Source organism: Clupea harengus, chromosome 11 (assembly GCF_900700415.2).
Source record: "Clupea harengus chromosome 11, Ch_v2.0.2, whole genome shotgun sequence".
NCBI classification, from domain to species: Eukaryota; Metazoa; Chordata; class Actinopteri; order Clupeiformes; family Clupeidae; genus Clupea; species Clupea harengus.
Window position 1 is genome coordinate 11,547,316 of NC_045162.1, and position 22,514 is coordinate 11,569,829.

General features: G+C 45.3%; 1 protein-coding gene across 4 annotated transcripts; it reads right to left on the minus strand.

Moving 5' to 3' along the window:
• Window positions 1-1,628: 1,628 nt before the first annotated feature.
• Window positions 1,629-22,489, minus strand: arnt (aryl hydrocarbon receptor nuclear translocator). Of its 4 annotated transcripts, none has more exons than XM_031576648.2 (21): window positions 22,125-22,489; window positions 21,131-21,224; window positions 20,849-20,887; window positions 20,401-20,448; window positions 19,041-19,251; window positions 18,711-18,924; window positions 18,275-18,380; window positions 17,978-18,043; window positions 17,188-17,273; window positions 16,519-16,595; window positions 16,223-16,357; window positions 15,932-16,006; window positions 15,668-15,819; window positions 14,024-14,143; window positions 13,567-13,663; window positions 13,050-13,167; window positions 12,664-12,766; window positions 8,652-8,826; window positions 8,167-8,341; window positions 7,667-7,794; window positions 1,629-7,529 (listed from the first exon to the last, which is right to left on the minus strand). In XM_031576648.2, the coding sequence occupies exons 1-21, from the start codon at window positions 22,141-22,143 to the stop codon at window positions 7,443-7,445; spliced, it is 2,325 nt and encodes a 774-aa protein (XP_031432508.1). In that variant the 5' UTR covers window positions 22,144-22,489; the 3' UTR covers window positions 1,629-7,442. The 4 variants fall into 4 exon arrangements, with proteins under 4 accessions (XP_031432508.1, XP_031432507.1, XP_031432509.1 ...); XM_031576647.2 differs by having other exon boundaries at window positions 8,167-8,344; XM_031576649.2 differs by lacking the exon at window positions 20,401-20,448 and having other exon boundaries at window positions 8,167-8,344.
• Window positions 22,490-22,514: the final 25 nt, after the last annotated feature.

Below are 22,514 nucleotides of genomic sequence, written 5' to 3' on the forward strand. Positions count from 1 at the left end.
TGCAATACCCCCACTAACTGTCATAGGGTACACACATACGTATTACAAATGTTGCCCTTTTGAAGGGAAATCTTGTGTGGAAACGCTTGAAATTCACATGAAATCTGCTAAATCGAAGAGGAAATGTATTAACTAGAAGGGGCTGGATTAATTCCCGATTCGCATAGAGTTTCGACTTAGATGGACTGTAAAAGGGTTTATTTATTAGTTGCTGTTAACAGCTCCTCTCTTGATTAGGAGGGATTCCATTTTTTAATAACACAGCAGATGGCATCTCTTCATTTAAGCAATCCATTTAACATTTTAGTGTAGGCTACTTTTAAACATAGCAGGTTAAATGTACAATTGTATTTAGGGGTTTACTATAAAATAAGGTAACCCAAACAGCCCATATTTATACACACCGATTGTGGCCCATAAGAGTACTAGATAAGACCCATGGGCCCATCGTCAACCCGTGTAGACAGACTCCTATAGGGCCCAAATGGGAGAAATCTGGGTTGCCCATACGGGTCATATACGCAGCCCATCAAGGGCCCATCATCAACCCATCTGGGCTAACCCATGTGGGTCTCCATGGAAACTGAACAAAACTGTCTGGGCCCCACATATCAGCTCAGGTGCAACCCGTTTGGGCCTGACGTGGGTGTGCTGGCTGGGATGGATGCAAAATAATTAGGAAGTCTAAGTAAATGTAAAAATCAATACATTAATGACAAAAAATGAACAGAAACACAAAGATAACATTTTCATTTGCTATTTTAACCCCTTTTTAACAGCAATAAAGTAGACACTTGACCACCAAACTTGTTTTTATTTACCTTAACAACTCAAAGTCTTTATAAATACATCAACAAGCTGTATTTATTCTCACATAACTGATGTGGTGATGCTGCAGCCTACCAGCTGATGAAGGATGAACCATGAAACATGTGGTGGAGCAGGCCCATCCCAGAGATGGCACTAGTGATATAGTCGTAACTTGCTCAGTCGGTCATTCCTCAGTAATGGCAGTCCAAAGATATGACTGATGAAGACATTTATGATGGGCCCAATGCTGTGTGAATGTTTGAGAATCCAGACCCAGGACAGTTGCTTTAAACTGTCAGTCAGTTTCTGAATGGTGATTCAGTGGCTGTAACATGCATATATAAGCACATGCAAATACTGTATGTCCTTCATCTTTTCATGGATTTTCATAAGTCTGTCCCTGTGATTGGGACCTTGTGAGGGTGAGTGGAATTTCAGAGTGGAAGTTGGAATGAACATCCAGTATACTGCTTTGCCTTACAGTGCTGCCTTGCATATATGGCTGCTCACACCAACTCTATGATTCTGGTTCTGGCTGCCATCAACACAACTTTTTAAGAACATCTTACTCACTGCTAAATGGGTATTACTCCTTTCGTTTAATATTTTGCTCCTTTTCAGTTTTTCACGTGTGATGCGATACACATCTCAATGGATTGCCAACAATCCGATACATTAAAGATACATATAAAGCAATGCAATATAACACAAATTCACCCCTGCTGCGATGCATTGCGATTCAACCAAATTTGATTCAACACACTGTGATTCCATATGATGTGATGCAAAATAATATGATGGTATACAATTCAACATGGTACAGAACAGATAGTTTGATTTTATTTATTTGGTTCTCCTTAAGCAGACAACAAATCATAAATTAACTTTTTATTGCCATTTTTACTACACATTTATTCCTCTAGTATCGCAACTCAGTAAGCATCTCGGTATATCAGACAAGATCAGACCAGTGTTACAAAAAATGAAATGTTTTAATGGATATTCTAAATATACAGCTAATTGTCTTTAAAGAAGGGGTTATTTGTAAAATGTTGTGGAGCCAATCCAGACAAAATAGTGAAAATGTTTAAGGTGCCATCATCTAGCAGAAAACCAAGTTAGGAGAAAATCAATCCTGAACTTGGAGATGTGTAAATTGAAAACAATGCATAGCAGCCCATAGGCCTACTTCCTGCCATCCAATCATTATAAAACTTTGCACAAAGATAAAAGACAACCACATAAATAGCATATTAAAAAAAAATATTCTGATGGTTTATGTTTGGACAATTTACTTTAAGGTATAGACATTGAAAAGTTAAAGGCTCATTTTACTTGTATCCCTACGTAACCTATTCAGGGACTAAAATTGTGTTAAAGCTGTACTTCATATGGATACTGAATGTCTATTCGTGAACTAAATTATGAAAAGCATAGGAGTCATTTTCTAGCCTACGCTGTCCAAAAAAATCAATTGCGAAAGACGGCTGCCTTCACCGCTTTTAGTCCTACAGAGGTCAGCTGTGCTCCGTGCAATCTTACGCTATAACGAACGACCAATAAACGTGTGATGGGTGGCTGAGACAGATGGAAAAACTGGTGGTATGGTATGAGAACTAAAAATGTTGATTTATGAATACTTTTCTCTTGTATAGAGCACAGCACTTTGATTTCGTGATTACTTTGAAACACGAACAAACTCTTCGGCCATTCAAGTAGCTCGATTTTCACCATGTGAAATTGTACAATCTCCGGGAATAATTTAGGTCCCGTTATGTGTAATTTCACTTTTAGTGGTGAATTTTACCATCCCTTTTCTGAGTGTCTACCATCTTCCAGTGATGGTGTTCTGTGCACGTGCTTCAGCAATACGAGCAGACCCTGGTAGTAAAGCTGATTCATTCAATTACCTGGTTCAGTAAATTAGAGGTGCACTCAAATAAATTCGCACAACAGAGTTCGTTATACGCAATCCCTTCTGTAGCCCCTCATGTCACTTAAACGATCTCGTGTGCTACAATATTTGCTCCAAGATCGTTTTTTTTTTTTTTTTTTTACAGCAAACTGAGTTTCTGCTAACTTTGATAGATCACAAAGGGCACACATTTTCCTCTCAGTCCACAACATGACTGCTTTTAGATCCGTGTGAACAAAACTAGGACCCTAGCAATTTCCGGACCCTTTGAATCTCTTGAAATCAAGTCATTATCATAGACTTGTTCACCAAAAAAATCACATTGTTACATGGCAATGATGAACTGTTCTTTTGGATGGGATCCGTCATCCATCAGAAAATGAAGTTACAAGGTTAACTCTTGTCCCCCATACCACAAATGGCCAACTTGTTATCTTATGTCACATTCTGGTGCCACTATGTCCCCTAACCACTGATTTCCTCCTTCCCCCTCATCCCTCTTCCGCCTGTTCTTCCTGGTAGGTGGCCACAGATATGGAACTGTAGGGGTCCAAGACCATCTGGATGCAGCGCACCATGGTCACCAAAAGAAAGAAGCAGAGGAGGAAGAAGAAGAACAGCGCAAACCCCAGATCCACGTCCACCTCCAGCCAGGATACAGGGAGTGTGGGCTGGTCCATCCTCACCCACCACAGGACTTGAGTGCGGAGGCTCAGGAGACGCTTGAGGTTCTCTGCAAACGGGAGTTGGAAACCTTTGGTTCTTCTTTGGTGAATAATAATGTCCAAAAAAAACCCACCCCAACACAGAGAAAAATTCACCAATTTTCCCTTTCTCCTTCTTGCTTTCCAACCTTGGTCTTAGTTTTTGTGTGCACTTTTGTCGCCTCTCTTCTTCCACAACCCCTTTTTTTGTGAAGCTGCCCAGGCCGGCCGTCTCAGTTTCACCTGACCACGCCAGGTGTTCTCTCTCTTGCACAGTTCCTTCCGCTCGGATAACAGCCCCAAGCATGTCGCTCTCCACCAAAACCACTCTCCGCCCTTAAAGACACACACAACTACACTTGGCACCTGTGTCCACCATCAATATTTAAGCAGGAGTTTGGTAACAATCATACCGTATAAGGGATTAGGACACCCTGTAGGGTCTCTTGATGCTGTGGGTCAGCCTTACCTCAGGACATACACTGACCTGCACTCCTTATCATTAACCTAGAAAGTCTTCATCGGGCAAACTCATCTAAATCAACAAAGCATTGCATAATAAATACAGAAGAAATTAAATTGGGGTGTGCAGTCAGACTTCTGTTGTTTTTCTTTAAACGTCATCATCAGAGGGGAACCTGTGGCTTTGAGCACTGACAGCGGACTCTAATCCACCAGGAAAAAACAAACAAAATAGGTCCTCTCCTCTCCTCAAGTGCCACCTAAAGACAATATAAGAGGCCAACAAAAACCTGGCAGAGTGGGATTTGACCAAAAAACCTTCACTAAAAACATGATTAGAAAATGTCTCTATATGTCAAGTTGTACTCAAACTGAAGTGAAAACATGAAATAACAAATTCTATTGCACTCTCAGGCATTGACAGGCACATTAAGCATGTGATCAACACGCAGCAACATGCCTTACACAAGGCCCAATCCAAACAAACCCCGTGGACAGATTGCTTTCTGCTCAGTTTGGCATGAACTGGCTGAGTGAAACGGGACGAGCTGTGAGGGAGTAAACCGATCCCCCCTCAATTTAACAGAGATCACTGCGTCTGCTGGAGACACACAGCGCCAGCGGGGCAGAGGAGCGCCAACCCGGGCAAGCTGATCCCATGCGCATAAAGCAGATGTGTGTCCATTACCTTGCGGATGGACACCAGAGGAAGGCAGGGGAAACAGATACAACACTGCCAGGCAGAGGATGCCTCGGAGGGAGCCCTGAGCCCAGCTTGAAAACTCTACCCCCCCTGACCTGCCTGTTATGGTCTTCCTCTTTTACAACTTACTCAGCCTTTCCATTCTGGTAGTACTGCCATTGCCAATCAGATGAGTAGAAGGAGCTGACGTTATAGCCATGATTAAAATAAGGCACTTTTTTAACAATGTAATGATTTAATACAAAAAAGAAAACAAACAACATTCTTTTTCTTTTGTTTAACATTTCATATACATATATTTTCATATATTTGTGTATCTAAGTGAAATATATAAACTGCAATTCACATCATTGTAAAAACCTGGACAAGGGGAAACCAAAGTGGTTTAAAATCAGCAAGACGACAAATATCGCCCTGTTAAAACTGGAAAAGTACTAGAGACAGGTGGGTGTACTTGTATGTAACATACATGTGTTGACATCTATGAGAGAGATGGTCTCCTTCAAATATGTGCAGACATCATTACACACACACACACACACACAAATGAAAAGGGTTCCAATCAAAATGTCATCTACAATTAAAAAACAAACAAAAACAAAAAACACATTTGACATGATAGGATCTTTCAAGCCTTTGGATTGCGGGCTCCCTGCTTGTGTGTAAAACAGGCCCTGCTGAGCATTTACGAAGCACTCTTCTCCGTGGCGTGCCTGGCAGACACCACTGCAGTGCCTTAGCATGGCAAATCACTAATACTGCAGAGCTATCGCTAACGTCCTGCGTGCTCTGACCACTCGCTTAGGAAAAAAGCAATATAGGATGTCTTGAAGGCCAATTTGGAGAACCCACTGCAGCTAAACCAAAGCCAATTTGAATAGTTCAACCCACTTACATTATTTTACAGGATGACTACATGCCTGAGACAAAAAGACACTAATCTTGCCTAAAAAATTAAAATAAAAAATAGACCCAATCTCTACTTCAATAAATATTTGTTTTTCTAGCCCAGATAGTAGTGGGTTCTGGCACAGGTCCAACCATGATCTGGTTAGGATCCGCTCCAGAACCAGCCGTTCTCCGGGATGCTAAGGTGAAAGGTAAACGCGGTTCCCCTCACTTGACCGGGACTGGGTTGTGAGTGGGGAGTGAGCACCAAAGGACCCCCCCCTCCCCTGTCGGAGGCTTTATGAGGAGGGGAGGAGAGGACAACCAAAGGCCAAAGAAACCTGAGAATACCATCTTTTTTTTCTTTTTCAGTTTTTCGACATTTGCCTCATCTAGTCCACGATTTAAAAATAAAATGATCCTGTAACACCGCTACCGTTACAAACACCAACACAGAATGGCTTGAAAGTACGAAATTCCTGAACATGATTATTGCTTTCAGTTTTTCCTCTCTCTTCAATATTTCTTTTTCATTAACAATAAACGTGATTGCAATCTCTAGATGATTTGAAAAGAACAAAAAAAAAAAAAAACTTTCACACACAAGTGGAGAGAGGAGATGAAGAGTGCAGCTGGTCGCTCCAGGCAACGGGAGGACTCGGGAAGTGAAAGTGACTGAAGTGAACGACGGTCTTAACAGCGTCTAAGCAAAAACACACCTGCTTGTGCAAGCAGGCAAACCCACCCAGTCCACAGCGCATCCCCAGTTCAGTCTATCCATATATCGACTTATTTATGTCCTTTAGGAGTGGCCAAGTGGATGCGTGGGACTGATGACCTCCGCTGTTCTCCAGTTACTGAGGAACGTCCGCCCGCACTTCCAACCACACCACTGAAGCGTGTTTGCTTGCCGTGTGCGAGTGAGGTGTGCGAGTGAGGCCCATACAAACCACTCACCTTCCATCACAACACAATACAATATTCATAGGGCAGCGGAGATGCATAGGAATGGGTCGGGATATACTCTCTTAAAACATGATCGGGTGTGTGTGTGTGCGTGTGTGTGTGCGTGTGTTTGTGTTGTTTGTGTTGGGACTGAAAGGTGACTCACTGGCAGAGCCAGGAGGAGACGGAGATGGGCTGACGGGTGTCGATTTCCCGCTTCGTTCCAGCCCTTGGGGCATTGCCCTCTGACCCTGACGCTCACAGCGCACCAAGGGTCAGCATTTAAGTTGAGTGGCAGGTCTTTACTCTTTTTTAAATGTGGGTCGCCTCTTAAACCATCAGACCTCAGACCTGAGGAAGCAAAGGGGTGGATGAATCTAGAAAATTAACCAAAAAACTATGGGTGTGTGTGTGAGTGTGGGTGGGTGTATGGGGAAGTGTGCAGTAGTTCTTAGAGTGGCAGTGCACCAGTGTGTGGGACATTTTGTGCTTTTGTTGTGCGTTTGTGCGCTTACTGTGTGTACTTTGTCTGTGTGTGTGTGTGTGTGTGTGTGTGTGTGTGTGTGTGTGTGTGTGTGTGTGTGTGTGTGTTTGTGTGTGTGTGTGCGCAATTGTTCTGGCAGCTAAAAGTCCAGTCATCACTTTCCTTCACACTCTCACTGTCCTTCCCTGAGCATCCGCCCAGGTCACAGTAGACCCTAGAAAAAACCTGGTCCTGGTCTGGTCCTGATCCGGCCCTGATCCGGCGCCGATCTGCTCCAGAGTCAGCCATCACCTGGGCTCACCCTCGGGGTCCATCGCCATCCTTCTCTCTGGCTTTAGGCTCTCCCGCCATCATCAGCCTCCATTTGGTAAAACAATAAAAACAAAAATAAAAAACAACGAGAGAGCGCACCACTCCCAAAGGAGAACAAGGGAAAGGAAACAGACTTGCAGAGAGAGAGAGAGAGATAGAGAGAGAGAGAGAGAGAGAGAGAGAGCATGAGAAAGAGAGGGAAAGACATTCAACACTGGTTCACTCATTGAAAGAGGGGAACATGGGCATCTCGCCAAAGTCTTCGCCGTTAAAGTTCCCTGACTGATCCAGCATGGACAGAACATCCTGTAGATGAGAGAGAAGAGAGAAAAGAGAGAGATGGGGTGAGAGGGAGTTTGAAAGTTAGGATGGTGACGTGTGCAGTGTTCGGACATCTTACAGCTTACAATCATGACAGTGAAGGCGTCAGCGTGCTAACTCACCGGGAACATCTCTGTCTGATTGGCCTGAGGGTTAGGGGCGCCCTGGGCTTGAGGCTGGCCCTGCCACTGGCCCCACACTGCCTCTGCTGGCCTGGAGGGGAACTGCACTGGTGCCTGACTGCCATTGCCTACACAGAGGGAGAAAAAGGAAGATAAAACACACATGCACTCAAAATAACGGCCCTGTGGTACACTTTCTGTTATTATCACACACCAACAACCCCCCCCCCCCCCCACCCCCCCACCCCCCCAGCTATGTTGAGAACAGGAAGTGTGGCCTACGCTGTGGTCCAGTGCCAAAGCACCGCGGCCAATGTGCTCACTATAGCCATCGGCCTTGACCAATCACGACCATGGCATTTAACGTGAAATTAATTGCCATTCCACATTCCAATACCGCTAACACATTGACCTTCTTTGGTTTAGGACAACATTAGCTGTGGATCTCAATCTTGTCATCTTCTCCGAGGGAGCCCATGCCAGGCGGCCCGCCTACTCACTGTAGCCGTTGGTGACGGTGCTGGAAGAGCTGAGCGTGGGGTAGGTGGCAGCGCTGGAGGGGATGGGGGTGGCGGCGCTGCCCATCTGCCCGAACGAGGAAGAGGAGGAGGCGGAAGGCGAAGAGGTGAAGTCCCCCATGCCAAACGGGGGAGACTTCACAGTGGGCACTGCCCCCTGCTGGATGAGAAGAGATCATTTATATATAAATGCCCATTACATCAACTGAAATCCACACGCAAACACAAAACCAGGGCTCAGTGGTTTACATTTATATACAAAGTTAATTTAAAACCTCATATTACACGTGTAGTATGTTGTAGTAACTATGTTATGACAGAGAATTGGACATTTGATGACTGAACTGTCAGACCATAAAGTGACAGTATGTTGTAGTTTTGACGATCATGACAAGATGTTCCCTCATAGCAGTGTTGCAGCTTGGGTATCTTCCCCAATCACCTGATCTTTGCCGTCTAAAACCCACCTGTGTGTTGAAGGGGGGTCTTGCTCCCTGCCACCCTAACGCCCCCGCCTGGGCCTGATTGGGGCTAGCGATGTTAGGGGCACCCCCTGCTGGTGTGCTCTGGCGTGACATGTGGGCCAGCATCTGGCCAGCTGAGGGGGGGGCCTGCACCATCTGCTGGGGGAGTCCCACTGACCTGAGGTCAGCAAAGAACACCAATCAGGAGAGGAGCACTCTGACACGCATGGACGAACCCAACCACATATGCACACACACGCACCAACTCACACACATAAGCTTACATCGACATACACACATGTATGCATGGTCTCACACACGTGCGCACGCACGCTGTTACGACCCTGGCGGGTCTAGGCCCCGCCCCAGGATATTTGCATATCTGTTCTGTCTCTGTTTCATTAGCAGGTAATGGGAAGCAGGTGTACCCCAGGTGTAACCCATGATTGGTTGGGCTACAAAAGCCCTGATCAGATGGCAGTCGGGAGAGCGTTGGGTTGGTCGTTGGATTTGGATTGTCGTTGGTTTTGGAGTGTCGTTGGTTTTGGATTATCGTCGTCGTTTGTTTATATTACCATTTACCTGACTTTACATTATATCTTTTTGCGCCTTCACAACACTGATCTTCACCACACGTTTGCTATAATTATTAGATAACTATATAAACTTGTAAATCATTAATAAATATACTATTATTATTATTATCCTAAATTCTGCTTGGCCTCCCCTTCTTGATTCGTGCCTTGAGCTGGCTCGTAACACGTGGGGGCTCGCCGAGATTTTTTTCCGGGAATCTGGTAAAACAACTTTTTCATCCACTCATTGGGGAATAGTGGTGGTAAAGCTGTATTGATTTTATAGATCGGGATATTGGCCTTTTATGCTGACGGGCACAAAACTGCCGGTGCAGCAGGAAGGGTATTGCAAATTGGGGGAGACACACGCGGAAATTGGTAAGTGTTAAACTTTTATTGTTTTCGTTGGGTTGCCGTGGAGGAGGGAAGTCACTTTTGGAAGTGATTGCAGCTGTTGGCTCTCGCTGCAACAGACACGCTGTGCAGGCTGGGGAAAATTGGGTGCAGGTGTAGTGGTAACTGGGTGGTAATAGTAGGTGAGTACCTACTGAGCGAACGCAAACCCCGGCGCAGGTTAAGAGCGCTTACCGCTTTTTGTTGTTTTGGCCGTGCTTGTAAGAGTTTGTTGTTTTTCGTGGGTGTGTCGGACGCGCTGGAGTTGGTTAGCAGCTCAATTGCAGGTGGACACACTGAAGATTATAGGTAGGAAATAGCGAGGACCTGTGTTTTGGAGATAGATGCGTGATCCCGACATTTTTTTTTTTCCTGTTCGAAGGCATAGCCGAGGAGCGGGGTTGGAACGACGCAGAGCGTACCCTGTTGCTCCAGACTGTTCTTCCGGGGAGAGCGCAGGATGCGTTTGTTGCCCTGCCTGTGACCGACCGCAAGTGCTACCAGCGAGTGAAAGAGGCAGTGCTGAGGGCTGATGAGCAGGTTCCAGAATTTTATAGGCAGCGGTTTAGGAACTGGCGAAAAGATGACCAACAAACTTATTCTGAGATTTCAAGAGAGTTGATTGGATTTTTTAATCGCTGGTGTTCGTCTGTTCAGGTCAACACGTACGAGAGTTTGTGTGATTTAATTGTCTTAGAACAATTCAAGAACATTGTCCCTGAACGGCTGGCTGTGAATATTAATGAACACAAAGTTAAAACTGCCGCGGAGGCTGCCGTACTCGCGGATGAGTTTAATTTGACGCATAGAGGCACACATAACGAATATGTACCACGCAGGCCTAGTTCCCCGCGGGAGGAACGAAGGACAAGTCGTTTAAATAGTGGTCCATCTGGGACTAGACAGATGCCTTCAAATCGGAGTGAGTGGGACGTCGAAAAATGTCATTATTGTTTGAAGAGTGGCCACTGGAAGAGAGAATGCCCACTGCTCGAGGGTAGAGAGGACAAAGGGCCGAACTCTCACAAAGGGGACTCGGTAAAAGGGGTAGGGTGTGCAGCCCCGGTGCGTCAGTCTTTCCGCACTGAAAAGAGTGTGCAGGTGAATTTCACTGTCCCTGCCGGGGGTGCGGGCTGTGAGGTGCCTGGTCCCTCTGGACTAGGGCAGTGTGTCTCAGAGTCCACTGATGGGCATGTCGGGGAGGGGTATGGCCCATTCATTACTGATGGTTTTGTTTCGCTGGTAGGTAGCGCGGATAAAACCCCGGTTAAAATTTTGCGAGACACAGGTGCTACAGAGACGTTTGTAGCGGAAGGCGTTTTACCGTTTTCGGTGCAATCTAGCACGGGGAAATGTGTACAGATTCGGGGCATGGGAATGAATTATTGGCGTGCTCCTCGAAACCTACGGCTTCTTTTGGTTATACAGTGGTTTCACCCCTCATAAAGAAAATGCATTGTCCCCCGCTTCAGATGTGTGGATAAGTTGTGGGGTGATATTGCTTGCCTGCTTGATTCATTTCTCCTCTCCCGTCTCCTCCCCTGTCCCTCTTAGACTGCTTTTCCAGGCCCACTGGAATTGCTGAGGGGAAAATAGGTTGTGTGACTGGGGAGCTGGATAAATGGTGAGCGTGTGAGTGAATAGGTGAGCTGGATGAATGGTGAGCGTGTAGGTGAATAGGTGAATAGGTGAATAACGGAATGGGGGAAGAAGATGGTTTAGGTAAATGGGGGTTTTGGGTGGTGCAGAATCCCATTTAGGTGGGCTTCAGTCATAAGGGGGGGGGATGTTACGACCCTGGCGGGTCTAGGCCCCGCCCCAGGATATTTGCATATCTGTTCTGTCTCTGTTTCATTAGCAGGTAATGGGAAGCAGGTGTACCCCAGGTGTAAACCATGATTGGTTGGGCTACAAAAGCCCTGATCAGATGGCAGTCGGGAGAGCGTTGGGTTGGTCGTTGGATTTGGATAGAGATTGGATTTGGATTGTCGTTGGTTTTGGAGTGTCGTTGGTTTTGGATTATCGTCGTCGTTTGTTTATATTACCATTTACCTGACTTTACATTACATCTTTTTGTTTCTCTTCACAACACTGATCTTCACCACACGTTTGCTATAATTATTAGATAACTATATAAACTTGTAAATCATTAATAAATATACTATTATTATTATTATTATCCTAAATTCTGCGTGGCCTCCCCTTCTTGTTTCGTGCCTTGAGCTGGCTCGTAACAACGCACATACGCTTACATAGACACACACACATACACACACACACACACACACACACACACACACACAACTTGCCTGGCTATTATCAGTAAAGAAATCAGTTAGCCTCTTCTAGACTCTCATAAAAAAAAAAAACTAAATGCCAAGCAGCCTTGTGCGCTCCATTCAAGCTGTGAACTTTACTCGATTTCTGGTTACTGACGTTTTAAGACGGACAATCTTCCTGGAACTGATAACAGACTAATTAAAAAACATGCTTAAGTCAGGAGCTCCTTAATCACGGGAACAACTGGACTGTCAGCAAGATTAGTATCAAGATAAAAACTGTTTAGGGGCTCCTGATAAGGGGTTTTTCCTAGTCTTTCTGCCATGTACAATCATATACTGTACGTGTCATACGGAGTCACGGCTGGTGGTAAAACACTTAGCTCACTGAAGTTAGCAGGTCACAGGGTATTAGTGTCAAATGAGGCTGTTACTGTACCAGGAATGATTTCCTCATCTGACTAAAAATGTTCATATTCTTGATTCTTGAGCAAGTAAATAGAGCTTAAATAAAGGGACTGACCCCCCCTCCCCCTTCCTTTATCTAAATAATCATTTAATATGCAATAGCATGGAACTGGGATTTTACAAGGTTATAATAGTAAGAAAACTTTCTTTTTTGTAATACCTTTAGTATACATATTCATACTGAAACACCCCAAGTATACATATTTACAGGTGTGCAAGCACTACGCTATAGGGATCACATGGACGTCTCAGGTGTGTGTGATGCAGGTAACACAGGTGTGGTGTGTGGCTCAGCGTTACCTGTAGGGGTCGGGGGGTCTTCCAGCTGCTGAGTAGGTGTTGGGCTGGGGGAACATTTGCTGTGCGGCCGGGGCAGAGGTGGTGGGCAGAGCCTTGGGCTGATCTGAGATCAGAAACAGACGAGCAAGTGTCATGTGGGTTCTGAGTTCTACAACAGCACTGAAAATGAACTGTAATAAACTGTGTGTCTGTGTGTGTGTGTGTCGGTGTGTGTGTGTGTGTGTGTGTGTGAAATGGGGGAGCAGATAAGAAAGATCAGCAATGTAAGGTGGAGACATGGGGACACACTAGGTGCAAATGGTGGGTAGCTACATACTGAATGTGACAAAGTGTCAGTGATTGCCTCAATTGCCTGTGTGCACACACACACACACACACACACACACCTGTGAAGAGGTCAGGGAAGTGGGGGTCTCGCTCTGTGTACATCTCCCCTTTGTCCAGCGGCTTACTGTGATTGGAGGCGTTTCCATTTACAGAGACACCTACTGGCTGTGCAGATACCTGAGAGAGAGGAAGGGGGGGGAGAGCGAGGGAGAAAAGGAGGGGAGGACATAAAAGAAAGGGACAAAGAAAGAGAATGGAGGGGAGAGAAAGAGGGGGAAAGCAAATGAAGAAAAAAGGGAAGTGAAAAAGGAAATGACCAAAATGAAGGCGTTAAAACACAAAAGCATATTTCTTGAGACATTGCCACAACCTTCTGACACAGAACAACACACTGAGTGTGTAAGGAGATGAAATCCTGTGTGGTGAGGTGTGCGTGTGTGTGTGTGTGTGTGTGTGTGTGTGTGTGAGCAGCCAGGTATGCTGTGGAGTACGTGGTCAGCTGTGTTTTGACGTGTATGTTCAGGTGTGATGCTTTGTGAGGTCAGGTGATGTGTGCTGTGTTCAGGTTCAGCTTACCTGTGGCAGTGCCACCTGTGCCACCTGGGTAGAATCATATAAAGCCTCTCTGCCCCCTCCCCCCTCGAGTTCCGCCTGTTGCTGCTGCTGGAGCTGCCTGCAGACAGAAAGAGAGAGAGAGAGTCAGTCAGTATGGCCATATGGTTATTGCATGAGTAAGGCCCATCACCAGCACCAACAGCAGAAAGCCGACACCTGGAAACCAAACACAAAAGTCACCCGTTACCATGGATACCACAGCGGAAGTAAGAGAAAAGGAAGAGACAAACCCACAGCAGCAGACTTCCTCACCACCAACACAGAGAGAGAGAGAGAGAGAGAGAGAGAGAAGAGAGAAACAGTGAGAGAGAGAAGGAAAAAAAAAAAAAGAGACAGATGGAGAGCAGCTATGTAAAAGTGTACTCCCAGGGTTCCAGCAGCATAAGAGTACAGCAGGTGGGGGTCATTCTGGTCTCACCTGACCGATACCTGCCCAGGGCTGAGGGCAGGGGGGCAGTTAGGGCTGTTTTGCCCCAGCGGGAGGGGCAGTGCCACCCCTGGAGACGACAGGGGGGTGAGGGAGTCCTGATTTGGAGCTCTACTGCCACGCAAATGCCCCAAAGAGGGCAGGAGAAGAGAATCAAACACACGCACACACACTCAATCATTCAGTCAAACACTAAATTACTGACGTGTAACACACACAGGCCCCATGTGAACAGTGAGGGGTGGAGGGACGACAGAAGTGCTGGACTGGATATGTGCAATTAAAGACACACACCAGAACTCCACGTGTACATCATCACCCTTAATCACAGCTGATTTCAAACAGGTGATCGAACTTCATGCACAAGATAGTTTAGGGAACAATCTTACCACGGGTGTATATGTGGTTCTGCATCTATGTAGGGATGTTAATCTGTGTGTGTATATATTAGGGCTGTCAATAGATTAAAAAAAATTAACTAATTAATGTCACATTTTGAAATTCATTGATCTAGATTAATTGCGATTAAAAGTTTGTTTGTTTTTTTACTTCCAATGAAAAATATCTCAATTTCCATACATTGTCAATCAAATGAACTGTGACACCCAGGTAATTGTCATTGCTGACTGATGTCCAGTGGTCACCAGTAAGGGTGACGGTGGCAGCTTGCTCGAGGAGCTGAATTTTTCGTGCTCTCTCGCCGTCATAAAAGGAATGTATGCGAGACACAATGGTGCCCCTCGACAGTAAATCGTAAGAGTTGTCTCCTGAAGCAATTCGAATCACCTCAGTCAGCCCAACGTCCTTAACTATGTTGATGGTCCGACAGTCACCGGCAACCCAAACTGCTAAAGCGTTGGTAACCTTTTCACGGACTGGTCTAGTTATTTTACTAGAGAAGTCGTAGAGTGTGGGTTGGCAACCATCTAACCTGGGACTGCTTTCTGTCGGGTGCTTTCGGTGATAACTTAAAGACGAGCTGCTTCTGTGATAGCTAAATTCAATTTGACAAATGCTACATACAACTTTAGTTTTGTCGATTGTTCCGTAATTTTGCCTATTAAACAGAAACTTTCCGCCCAAACTTTCTTCAACTACCGCAGTGGTTGTCAAACTTTTTCTGTCATTCCCCACTTTGAACAAGGGGGGCTATTGGTAGGCGAAGCCCCCTACTTACATTGCCCGAGGGGACACAGGTTCAAGTCTGGCCTGATGTAATTTCCCAATCCTCTTCTCCGCATCGCTTCCTGTCATAACTTCATAACTATCCAAATAAAGGCATTAAAAAAAAAATATATATATATATATATATATTTAAATTGCGATAATTGCATTAAAATATTTTATCGAGTTAATCGCGGCCGCATTAATCGCATAGATTAACGCGTTAACGCTGACAGCCCTAGTATATATATATATATATATTTGCACCAATGTATGTATACAAATTTGTGTACATTTGTCCATAATGTGTTCATGTGAGTATGAAGGTGTTTATCTGTACAAATGCACAAATGTCTGATGCAATGTGTGTGTGTGTTTATGTGTGTGTGTGTGTGTGTGTGTGTGTGTGTGTGTGTGTGTGTGTGTGTGTGTGTGTGTGCGCGTGTGCACGGCAGGGCTACTATGACTTACTTGACATTGGCATTGGTGCAGATGATGTACTCAATCTCCTCCGAGAAGGGGTTCTGGAACGTGAAGGAGCTGGTTCTCATCCAGACCCACTCGTGTGTTTTCGAGCGGAACCGAAACATCACAGACATCACCTGCCCTCTCAACTTCACCACCTGAACATAAACAGAGCAGGGGCATGCGTGAGATAGCAGAGAGATAGCGCTGAGAGAGAGAGAGAGATGTGTATATGTACACACAGACACAAACAAACAAACAAATTCACACCTGCTGCAGACTGTCTCGAAGTAAACCCTGGTCTTCTGGATGGGCCAGTTCAAGAATGTTCTTTCCCAGGAGTTCCTGCAGAATGCATGTGCGCACACACACACACACACACACACACACACACACACACACAAATGAAATTAAATATTTCAACTCCACAATATGCTATATCCACACTCTTCTTACATCTACAAAGCAGGCAGGCATCCCCATGTTAAAGTTGCGGTGAGCTCCACTGTGAGATAAGAGTGATGCCAGCTGTGCTGTGACAGTATGGCCTGCTGGTCGTACCTGAGGCTGGAAGCCCACGGTGGTCGTGCAGCGGTGGTCCACGAAGGTGAACACACCCTGGCAGTTGTGCCGGGAGATGAACTCCACAGGGACGTTGAGGCTGCTGGCACCGGCCTCACTGGGGCAACAGTTGACCTAAACCGTACCAGTTGAGAAGCATAAATGAGCGTGTGTGTATGCACACTATTACCATTGGTCGATACAGGGCATTACAGAAGTTCTCTCTCTCTCTCTCTCTCTGACACACAAACACACAAACACGCACGCACGCACGCAACTGGAAAACCAAACTGTACCTGAAGTCTACCAATGGCTACCAGACAGAAGCGTTTGTTCTGATTGTTGTCTGTGTCGTCATCAGAGAGCGTCACACCTGGAAGAACCAAAAGGGTAAACAGCTGTACTCACAATCTTGGAACCTCAGAACAACAAAAACACCAGAAGAACAAAACAAAAGAACCCAAGAACCCAGATTGTAACGCACTCAGAATCTAAGACACTACAGCCACAGAAAACATGGAGAATTAGGGCTGCCAACTTTGAATAAGATCAAACAAACCCATAAATTGTTCAAATTAATTTGAATGCAACGTATATTGGACATGTACCAATGAACAAAAGTTGTACACATTTTTCTGACTTAGAAAGTAGCAAATTCTCTATTGTTCTTGGAACACTCCGGCGCAACAATAACACTATCTACAGCAGTAACAATGCAACTTTTAAGATTGAAAAGTGAGTGCATACTTGGAATGTGAACAGGTTTGTTATAAATAAAAGGTTATTATTTGCTACATTGCATGTTCTATGTCATTAACAATTATTTGATCAAGAGAAAATGTATTTCAAAATAGAAAATATTACACCTCATAACCTCAAAAAGTGACAGCCGTATAGAGAATGTCAGAACCTTAAACAACAGAAGTATATTTTGAAGAACTGCCATTAACACACATATATCATACCTGCGGGTGGCCATGATTTGATGTATCCAGTGCAGTGCACCACCACATACTGGGGCTCCCCCTCCTTGGCCGGACCCAGACCGTTCCTGTCCAACAGACAAGGGGCGAGAGTGAGCATGAGTGAGCAGGAGTGAGCAAGAGTGCGCAAGAGTGAGCAGGAGTGAGCAAGAGTGAGCAAGAGTGAGCAGGAGTGAGCTGTGTGCGAGTCAGCAAACACATGCAGCATTGGGAGATGCTAAAGAGGCACAACAGCAGGGGGCGCTAATAACCATTATCCATTAACCGCCGTGATTCCACCAGTGCAGGCTAGGGCTATCCTCGGGTCAATCAGTGCTAATGGCCTGAGGCCTGAAGCCGCGACAACAAACACCATTTGAGTTTCTACTATCGGGCCGATAGCCCCGGAGTATTGCCCTAAAACTAGGCATAGTTCACATTAGATACCAAGCTAGTGTCAATTGTTTACATAAGTGAAGTTAAGGTTAGCCTGTGTTAAAAGTGCACTATTCAATAAATTAGCGTCCACAATCATACAGTAATTTGATGTTAATTAAACATGTATACATATCGTGTTCATTTGAGTCAGCTGAGGTTTGTACTGAGACATGTTGAAATTAGATCCATTACAATGTAACGCAACTGGCCTTAGCATGGACTGGCTCGCCCGGATTTGGCCTGATCGTGGAAACAGCGCTAGTGATGGTTAAGAACGAGTGCAAGGCTGAGTAGATAATGACAAGCCAGCAGATAATAAGAACACTGAAGAGCCTGTAGCACAAGCACTAATCACCTGTTTCTGCTCCTGAGAAAGTTCAGTCTGTTCATTGACACTGGTTCCACTGGACATACCCCAATCCTGTACAGACACACACGCAGGCACACGCGCGCGCGCGCGCACACGCACACACACACACACACACACACACACACACACACACACACACACACACACACACACACACAAATGAATGAACAAATAGAAGGTGCATCGACAATCATAGGATAAGGCAGCTGTGTGTGTGTCTATGTGTGTGTCCTATGATCTGATTGGAAGGCAGCGGGTTTGGGGGCAGGGGTGGAGCCTCACCTCATCCTGCAGATGAAGGAGCGTCGTGCGCCCATACTCATCCTCGCTGATGATGCCTGCTGTCCCTCCTTCTTCACTGTCCCCGTCTTCAGATCCAGCATACGACCTGGGGAGGGAGACAAAGACCACCACAGTGAGCAAAAGATGGAGAGAGAGAGAGAGAGAGAGACAGAGGGTGAGAGAGAGAGGGAGAGAGAAAGGGAGCGAGACAGAGAGAGGGCGGGAGAGAAATAAATAAATAAAGAAAGAAAGAAAGAAAGAAAGAAAGAAAGACAATGACAGAGAAATAGAAACGCAGACAGGAACAGACAGACACAGAAAGTCATGCAGATGGACTGAGACGAATACATAAACAACCAGACAAACACAAATACGGTCGACAGACGGCCACACAAAGACACTCATAAGTCATAGACTGACACACACATAGACTGACCGTTGTTGCTGTTCTCTGACGTGGAGAGCTGCTCGCCCAGCTTCTCCTTGTCATCTGGGTGGAGCTGGTCGTAGAGAGAGGAGCCCAGCCAATCAGACTGTGACTGGTTCAGGACAGGCGTCACAGAGTCAGACACGTATACAACTCGACCAGAGTCGCACGACACTACAAACAGAAACCCGTCTGCCGCCTCCAGAATTAGGTGCTTCAGCTCCTGCAGGGAGAAGAGACAGACGGAGAGAGAGACAGAGGAAAAAAAGAAAGAGTTGGTCTGTCTTTTCTGCGTACGTGTGTATGAATGTGTTACTATTACATGTGTACGCGTCTCACCTGGTCTGTGAGGAAAGCGGGCTTGTAGGTGCCGTCGGGTGTGGTGTTGCCGCCTCGGAGGGACTTCATGTGGGAGACAGCCATGCGCAGAATGGTCAGCTTGTCTGGCTTGCGGGCCAGGGCGCTGCAGGTGGGCACCATGTCCGACAGCTCCGTGATGTACGCCGTCATCTTGTTCCGCCGCCGCCGCTCGATCTCACTGTGGTTCTCCCTAGGGTCACGACGGGAGAGGAGAGAGGAGGGGGAAGAAGAGGGGATGGATGTGGGGGATTAGGAGTGAGGGATGTGAGGAGAGATGAGAACGAAGGACAGATGCGTGGATGAAGGAGAGGCAGGGATGTAGAGGAGAAGGAGAGGGCAGAGGGGTGCACGGGGTCGCAGAGGAGGAAGAGGAGGATGGAAGCAAGGAGGTACAGATGGAGGAGGTGGAACAGCACAGATGTGGTGGGCATGAGGAGAGGAGAACAGGGAGACAAGGATGAGGAAGGTGGAGGAGAGACGGCCAACCAGATAGGGACAAAGAACATGGAGCATCATGGAATCACACATTAGACAGGGAACACAGAGAGCAAGAAGGAGAGAGAAACAAGGGAAGAAAAGGAGGGAAAGATAAACAGAAAGAGGGGGAGAGAGAAAGAGAGAGAGAGAAAGAATACAAAAAAGAGAGAGAGAGAGAACCGAGAGTGAAAAATGGATGCACAAATAATAAACCTGCGTTAATGATCCATTCAAATGACCGACAGAAGCTCATCTTTAAAAGACAGTGAGAGTGAGCGAGTACTGAGTGAGCTGAAAGAAAAAGCCTCTTCTGCACGCCTGGGAGAAAGACAGGAATAAGGGGGAAAAGAGGGGGGAGAAGCTCAAAGAAAAGACTGAAACAAACATCTGTTTGAACTACTCTGCTTCTTCTTCAGATTTCTGACAACCATCAACACAACACATGCTTTGAGAAGAAAATGATGCAGCTACTAAAAACAGCAGTACTGCCTGACCCTATTAACCGATCAAGAAACTCGACGGCCATTCCAGCCTACCAAGTATTTAGTGTGTGTAAGTCACACTGAAGAATGAAGGTGGACTCCTATGGTGACAAAGTGTGGAGGAGGCCACACAGATACAGAACACCGTTGAGAACCTGATGATGTGTGGGTCCTACCCACTGAACCATTCATATGCCCTGATCCTCTTACCAGAAGACAAAACTAAATACACACACACACAATACAAATATGTGCCCGCGCGCATGCACACACACACACACACACACACACACACACACACACACACACACACACACACACACACACACACACACCTCTTTCCACTGGTCCTTCATGTCTATTCCTTCAGCATGACTTACCTGGCAAAGCGTTCTTTGTCATTTGAACTACCTCCATCATCATCACATCTACAACAAGGGAGTGGGAGACAGAGAATTTCTCAAAAACAGATCAGTGACAAGTTTTATGCAAACTATAAGCCATTTCAAATGAAGGTGCTTGCCCATATGCTTATAAATCCAACGCTTACTCTTCAAAGCACCTGATATAGGAACCATATAGGTTTACTTCCAGAAGAAAAGAAAAAAATTACAACTAAAGTTGTTGGCACAACAAATCCAGCCTGTCCATCTAAAGCAAGCATGCTACACCTGGGGAGAATAACCCTTGAGCTAGAAAGACACACTGGATCCTAATATTTGGCCCACACAGGCCAACAGTCATGTAGAATGCACGTCAATTACCAATAAAAACATCATGCTTCAATAATATCATAAAACAAATCACTATGTTCTATTGCAGACTTACCGGAACAGTTTGCTTCCTTCATCGTCATCGAAATCAGAGCTGAAAGCAAAGGGTTTCTGTTAGTCAGCGCAGAGCTGGTGGATTGCTTAATTTTGACAATTCCAGCGAATGGGAGCGGAAGTTTTATTTTCCAACAAATACCATCTGCGTTCCAATCGAACTGTCCAAGCATACACAGTATTAGGCCTGTATTTTTCGCTGACTAATCGGTGCTGACCAGAGAGATCAATATTATAGGCAATAATAATAATAATATCAGAGACAACAACGCCGAAGACTCACCCAGCCCGTCTCTTGTTGGACCCTTTCGCAACAACAGCTCCGCCGGATGGAGTTGCCACTGCTCCTAGTCCCAAAGGATGCTCATCTGGCATATCTGACAGGCAAACAAACTAATCGTCAGCGATTGCCATCACACATTAAACGTTCTTTAGCGACTTCCACTTAATACGCAATACAAAGAATGGTGTAGGAGGCTCAACAACAAAATATTTCATCTTTACTGAAAGCATCATACTGCTTCTTATAACCAACCAGCTGGTAAATAACATTAGCTAGCTATCTAGCAAACAAGGCGGCAAAATCGTCGTGAAGTGGCTTAAGACCAATTGGGAAGTTTGGCAGTTTATGGGGCATCACCTTCTAACACACAACTTCCTTCCGTTAAACAGCTAACGTTAAACTTTCTTTTGCAAACAGAGTTCAAAGCATAAAGGCTACACCGAAATACTTACCGTGATGCTTCAAGCATAGTTAATTAGCATTCAAAAACTGCTAATGTATTATATTATCAAGTCTTCTTCCATTGAAGCACAATGTCAGTTACTTGACGTTACTCTGGCATAAAGCAACCCTCACCATTGCCTGGCTAGCTTGACATAACATATTTTCCTGTAAGGTTATTCAACATGCTATCTACAGCTACCGTAGCTCTGTCTAGGAGAATCTATTGGTATGAAGTGTAAATGTGAACATATTTTATGGATGTGTTGACACATTACTTGACAAGTTAAACGGAATAGAAGCAAGCTACATGTCAAATAGCTAGCTATATGTGACCAACAAATGCTGTCTTGTGCAGTTAACGTTAGCTGACATAACACCCTTGTGTTCTGAGCAAACGTTAGCTAGCTAACCCCGGACAAGGTTCACACCATGATCGCACGAAATCGTCAGAAACAGGCATCGGGTTTAAAACTAATTTGTACCAAATAAGTTAAAATACCTCTTCAGAAACATGTATCGACTTAACTCATACAGTATTATGAGCACCAACCTGAGTTTGAAGAATCCATGTCCGAATAGGAGAAACATAAACAAAACAACTTTATCTGCTGAAAAATCCCCCAACCTTGTTATCTAGTAGAACTGCTCACTTAGCTCTTGATCATTCTAAGCTAAAATAAATATATGTGCGAACTCCAGCCGCGGTCATTTTTTTTTATCATTTCCCCTATAATATTAATGTTGTCGAAAACCGAAAAAGGCTACATAAGTATATTTTTTGCCTTTCCTGCTTTTTTGTGGTTTAAACCCCTCCTGATGCAAGATGGCGGGGGATTCCAGAATACGCGCAAGTCAAGTAAACTATTTGTATCTCTCGTTGGGTATTGGTCAAAATAACAACTCTTAAACTGACGTAAAACCTGTCAAAGACAAACCCAAT

Excerpts from the sequence above, each read along its gene's own strand:
- arnt (XM_031576647.2), bottom strand. Across the intron at positions 18,925-19,040 it reads CCGCTTTCCTCACAGACCAG|GAGCTGAAGCACCTAATTCT; the intron begins GTGAGACGCGTA and ends TTCTCCCTGCAG. Across the intron at positions 17,274-17,977 it reads TTTCTCAGGAGCAGAAACAG|GAACGGTCTGGGTCCGGCCA; the intron begins GTGATTAGTGCT and ends TCTGTTGGACAG.